The sequence below is a fragment of the Coffea arabica genome, chromosome 8e (assembly GCF_036785885.1).
Source record: "Coffea arabica cultivar ET-39 chromosome 8e, Coffea Arabica ET-39 HiFi, whole genome shotgun sequence".
Classification (NCBI taxonomy): Eukaryota; Viridiplantae; Streptophyta; class Magnoliopsida; order Gentianales; family Rubiaceae; genus Coffea; species Coffea arabica.
Genome location: NC_092324.1, coordinates 43,624,901 through 43,630,900, shown reverse-complemented (window position 1 = coordinate 43,630,900; position 6,000 = coordinate 43,624,901). Strand labels below are relative to the sequence as shown.

Here is a 6,000-nt window from a genome sequence, read left to right as displayed (position 1 = left end):
ATCAAAATGCCTTGTTTTAAAAAAAGGGTACCTTAACAAAAGTTATCTTTTTTTTTGGGTTACATTAACATATTGTCTTTGTTATTCTTATTTATTTATTTATTTTTTCTAGCATGGGAGTGTGTGTACTATAATAGCTTCGACTTTGCACATGTTCTGAAGCATGAATGAATAGCATCTGGACTAAGGATTAATAACAGTAGACATCGTCTGCAGGCAATAATGTGCTACTTTTCTTGTTGCACAACTAAAATTATTGGCCTTTCTTTTTTATTTTGTAGACAGTTGACCGGGAGAGAACTTCATTTCGCCCGGCCAGCAGGCGGGCGGCGTGCTTGTCTTGTGTGACAACCCTGCAGAGAAAGCCGCGCTTTCGTGTAACATGCTACGGTCTCAACGCCTTACGAGATAGTGATGAGTTTCAGAAGTGGTGCTAAAGTTTGCAAGCAAAGTTAGGTTTATTTGCCAAAAATTCTTACTTTCGTAAGAAAATGTCAGAAAGAAAAAAAAACTAAAAAGAATAAATCGCAACAGATCTTCTGTTTTACATCCTGTGCCACTTTTTATCTCTTTTTTATTATATTATTATTTCTCCTTCATAAACATATCATATTTTAATTCTTTTTTATTTTCTTAAGATTCAATAACTATTAATTGAGTAATACACAAAATTTAACAAACTCAAAAAATCAAAATGCATAAAAAATGAGATTTTTTATGAATTTTTTGCTGTATTTTTTAATTTTCTATTATATATTACTTTTTTGAAACTATTGTATTTATTTTTTACTTAATTAATAGTTATTGGATCTTAAAGAAATAAAAAAGAAATAAAATATGATATTTATGTAGAAGAAATAACAATATAATAAAAAGTGGGAGAGAGAGTGGCACGGGGTGTGGAACAGATCCGTTGCGAAAATAGATGCTAGGGGTCAAATTGATATGACATTAAATCGTACCTAAAGATGGAAGGATGTCCTACACATGGCACTGCATGAATTGTGCATGGCATCCATGTGCAAAAAAATTGACATTCCTTTTTTTTTTTTGTTTGCCCGTTGGTCGAGAGAACGAATAATACAAAAGAAAAAAGCAATATTTGACCTATGCGAAAAACTGATTCCCAATGCTTTAACCAAAAAATATGGTCCCCAAGTTACTGATACAATCAATGGTGGCTAATGGTCAAAATTAAATTAGCGTCAACTTTGGATTTTTGAGCCCTAATGTCTAGAGTTCGTTTCAATATGGTGCTCTATGTTTCAAATAGATACAATTAGAATATTCAGATAAAATAGAATATGAGTTAAACTGAATATAAAACAGATATGTTTTGAATAACCCAATAAACTAAAAGATAGAAAAGCGAATTAAAATTTGTTTTGATCATACAAATAGTCCATTAGTTAGAAACTTAAAAATTAGTATCTTTTTTTTGTTCGATAAATTTTGTATTCTACTAATGATATCTTAACTTTTTATGCTATAAATCTCTGAAAGTACTACTGTTGGATTTGGATTTTATCTCACCAACAGTTTATTTTATTGGATTTGGATTTTATCCCATCAACCTTTATTTTGTTGGGTTTAGATTTTATCCCACCAACCATGTTTAAATTCAATTAGCTTAAAGTGTGCCAGATTTATTAAATTAGTTTAAATTAAATGGCAAATCAAATAATAACCAAAAAATAAAAATTAAAGGAAGAATAGCAAACATCTATCTTTGATATAACTCAGTCTAGCTAATATTACACAAATTCTTACATGATTTGTAGACATAGGTTTCAAATGTTTGTAACTAGGGGTTTTTTTTTATTGCAATAACTAGTGAAAGTAACACCAACATGGGAAGTTTATAGGGATTTAAAAAACCTTTATTTTTTTCCCTGTCTTTCCTTGATAGTAAAATCTAACAACTGAATAGTAAAGTTTCAAAGCGTTTCTTTAGTGTCGAACCCAGGATTTTTTTTTTTGTTGGGATTTAAGAGGTAGAAAAGGACAAAGAGGGAACAGAACCGAAGACTTTTAAATCTTAAAACATTAGACTATGAACTAAGTCGTCCTCGGCATTAGACTATGAACTTAATTTACACGTGGTATGTACTGTTCATATTTAGTGCTGCTGTACGTTTGTTGAGCTGAAAGAGATGCTACATGGGCAAATACCTACTGTTCCTAACATCTAAGTTCCTTGTGACACTTGTTCAACGGGGACAGTGCTGCAATGTCATAAACATTTGGCGGCCAGCAACAAGGTTCTCCTATAAAAAGCTCGCATGATCGAACTCTTTACAAACCATCAACAAGAATTGCATTTGCCTACACTCCTTCTTAGCCTGTGTAATAAGAACAAACGAACCTACACAGCCTGATAACCTTTTCATACGGTCTCAAGTCATGAATTACACTTCCGGTCTTCGTGTTGATTCAGGCTTGGGATTTATCTCAATCTCATGGATCCCATTTTTCTCAGGATTCATGGCTTTGGTGTTGTTGGTGATCTTTATGATGGACAAATGGTTAACTATTTGTCTAAAGAACAACAAACCTCGATTACCTCTCCCTCCTGGCCCAAAATGCTTGCCTTTCTTTGGCTGCATTTACCAAATGCTGAGAAACAGACCAACATATCGATGGATATGCAAAGTCATGGATGATTTGAATACCGAAATCGCATGTATCCGCATTTTCGGTGTTCATATCATTCCTGTCACTTCTCCTGAACTCGCTCGCGAATTCCTCAAGAAACAAGACTCGATTTTCTCCAGCAGACCTGTTTTCATGTCTGCAGAACTTTGTAGTGAAGGATTCTTGACGACAATCCTTTCACCTTTGGGCGATCAATACAAGAAAATGAAGAGGATGGTCGCTTCCAGTGTGCTCTCACCTGCTAAACACCAATGGCTTCATAGCAAGCGAGCAGAGGAAGCAGATCATTTGGTTAATTATGTTTACAACCAGTGCAAGGGCAATGCCACCGGTGGGCTAGTGGACATAAGATTGGTTACGCAACACTACTGCGGAAATGTGACTAGAAAAATGATTTTCAACAAGCGATTCTTCGGGAAAGGAATGGAAGATGGAGGACCAGGTGCTGAGGAAGTTGAACATATCAATGCACTATTCAAAATGCTTGCTCATTTGTATGCATTCAGCGTATCTGATTACATGCCCTGGATGAAGATTTTTGATTTTGATGGCTACGGAAAGATTCTTACTGAGGCCATTGCATGCGTACGAAAGCACCAAGATCCTGAAATTGAAAAAAGGATTAAAATGTGGGAGAGTGGCATGAAAAAGGAGGAAGAAGACCTTCTTGATGTCCTAATCAGGCTCAAAGATAGCAACGGCAGACCCCTCTTAACAACTGAGGAGATTAGAGCACAAATTACTGTAAGGAATCCTCTATCCTGCTGCATGGTTACATAAAAAATTTCTTAAACAAATGGAGTAAATCAAACTTTAGCACCTTATCAGCTAGTGCCTTTTCACTTAAGTACAAAATCAATCGTAGGGACCATACTCCAAAATTTAAAATCTTGCATGCAGACTCAAAGCTGTAGAAACATTCAGGTAAATCATGTCCACATCAAATGACGTACAAAAGGTGACTTAAGACGACATCATCAGCCACGCTCTGACAATATTAAAAAATAATTTGCCCAAATTTGTTGATTAGCAGAACTCAGAAAAGGATGGAATCTCAATAAGCCTTAATCACCACCAAAATGAAACTTGAAATATGGTGTTGTTGTACGGTCAGTTGGTTACTGAATTTGGTTAAAAAGGATTAGTATTAGTTTTCACTTTTAACTTTACTATGATGCATGCTTGACAGGAACTAATGTTTGCGATAGTCGATAATCCATCAAATGCTGTGGAATGGGCATTAGCAGAGATGCTAAATCAACCTGAAATGCTTCAAAAAGCCACAGAAGAGCTAGACGCCGTGGTTGGGAAGGATAGGCTTGTTCAAGAATCTGACCTTCCGAGGCTGAAATATGTGAAGGCCTGCGTAAAAGAGTCCTTGCGGCTCCATCCATTAGCACCCTTTAATGTTCCTCATGTATCCACTCAGGACACCGTCGTTGGTGGCTACTTCATCCCGAAGGGTAGTCATGTTATTCTCAGCCGTCCAGGACTTAGCCGTAATCCTCGAATCTGGGAGGATCCGCTTAAGTACAAGCCTGAGCGACACATAAAGGACATGGATGATGCTAGAATGGATCTCAACGATCCAGAATTAAATATGTTTTCCTTCAGCACCGGAAGGCGTGGATGTCCAGGAGTCCTTTTGGGTTCCACACTCACTGTGATGTTGCTGGCCAGACTTCTTCAATGCTTTAGCTGGAAGATTCCATCAGGTCATTCGCAAATCGATTTAGCAGAGTGCGAGGATGCTGGCTTCCTTGCCAAACCTCTCGTTGCAGTTGCTGAACCTCGATTCCCACAATTCAACTAGGATGATACCTTTTCATGATTTACCTTCTTATGTATCATCTTCTCGTGTCTACTCTCCCTATCCTGTTATTAGTGTCATCTTTTCACTTTTACGGTTCCTAATGAACTTCTACTAAGTGTAGCCAATTCTGCACAAATTCTTGCTTGACTTGTGATAAGATATGAAATCCAAATATTCGTAATCGAGGTTTCGGAATTAAGTTTTTGTCGAATAGTTTAGCTCAGAACTACTACAAGTTGTTATGTATTTCTAAAATAGTCTGGTTGGCATATCCATTCCTTCAGGCCATTTTGCTCTGAAAATAAGATTTTACCATTGTTACAAGGAAATAATATGCTCGAAAACTTGTTATAAAATACGTTTCTCCTATTTCAGCACAAAAGAAATTAGTTACTGCTTTTAAAATAAATATATATCCGACAAGTTATCTGGTACCAAAAACATGTGCATAAATGTCCTCTCATTTTTCTAAAAATCCCTCCTTTCATAAATCTTCCCCCCAAATATAGGCCCTTTCTTGGTCCATATATCCGCTTGCTTGGTTCAATGCACCCACTTAAAGTGAGCCATAAAGACAATACACCTTTATCTGTGACCTTGCGAGGCTTAATAATTAATTTTGCTGTACTAATTTCTATGTTTTGGACAACCATCAAAATTCGGTTAACTGGTGAATTTCAATCACCACTTTTTAATATAGTCTGAAAAACATCAATTACGATACTGTGTAATAAGTTGTTTAAAACTGCAATAATCAAACCGTGTGGGGTAAAATATATGCCTCTATTAATATACTAAATCAAGTGTAAGTAAAATATTGTAATTGGTTGTTATCAAAGACTCTTTGTAGCAGCCCTTCAAGAAAGCAAGGGAATAGTTCACGTTGAAAATAGTTTTCAAACCAACATTAGGCAAGTGTTTATGTCACATGTAATATAACATAATCTAGTACTAGTCATCCAAAAGGTAATCAGTAATATCTTTGGATGTGCATTTTGATGATTCTTCCTTTGTAAGCAGAAAGTGTGAGATATAACAAGTTCTTCGTTTCTGTTAATTAATTAATTAATTAATTAAGATTAAGTTTAGGATCTGTCTAATGGGTGCTCGTTAAAATATATCTCAGATGTCATATTTTTGAAAATGTAAAATTAATTAGAGAAAGAAAATAAATATAAAGGAAGATAGGTAAGATTAAATAAGAAAAGTATATAAATGCAATACAGGGTAATAATTGTTAGTATGCACACCCATTAAAAAATCCCTTAATTTTATATACACTATGATAATGTATATATTAGTGGCATGGATAAATGTGCATAATCTCAATTTAGTTGAATTTAAACTTTCATTTTGACACATGTAATATGCATATCCATGCTTGTTGGCGCATAGACTGTTAGATATGCAACATTAATCCCATTAACAATTACATTACATAGTACACATTGCATTAATAGATACAACTATGAAACTCAGTGACGGTGCCAGGAATTTTTTTTTGGGGGGGCCAAAATTTTTTCCTAATAAAA

At 35.1% G+C, this 6,000-nt stretch overlaps 1 protein-coding gene across 1 annotated transcript; it reads left to right on the top strand.

Annotated features, from left to right (window-relative positions):
* The first annotated feature begins 2,403 nt into the window (after window positions 1-2,403).
* Window positions 2,404-4,640, top strand: LOC113702845 (tryptophan N-monooxygenase CYP79A68). The gene is made up of 2 exons (XM_027224001.2): window positions 2,404-3,399; window positions 3,845-4,640. The coding sequence occupies exons 1-2, from the start codon at window positions 2,404-2,406 to the stop codon at window positions 4,466-4,468; spliced, it is 1,620 nt and encodes a 539-aa protein (XP_027079802.1). The 3' UTR covers window positions 4,469-4,640.
* Window positions 4,641-6,000: the final 1,360 nt, after the last annotated feature.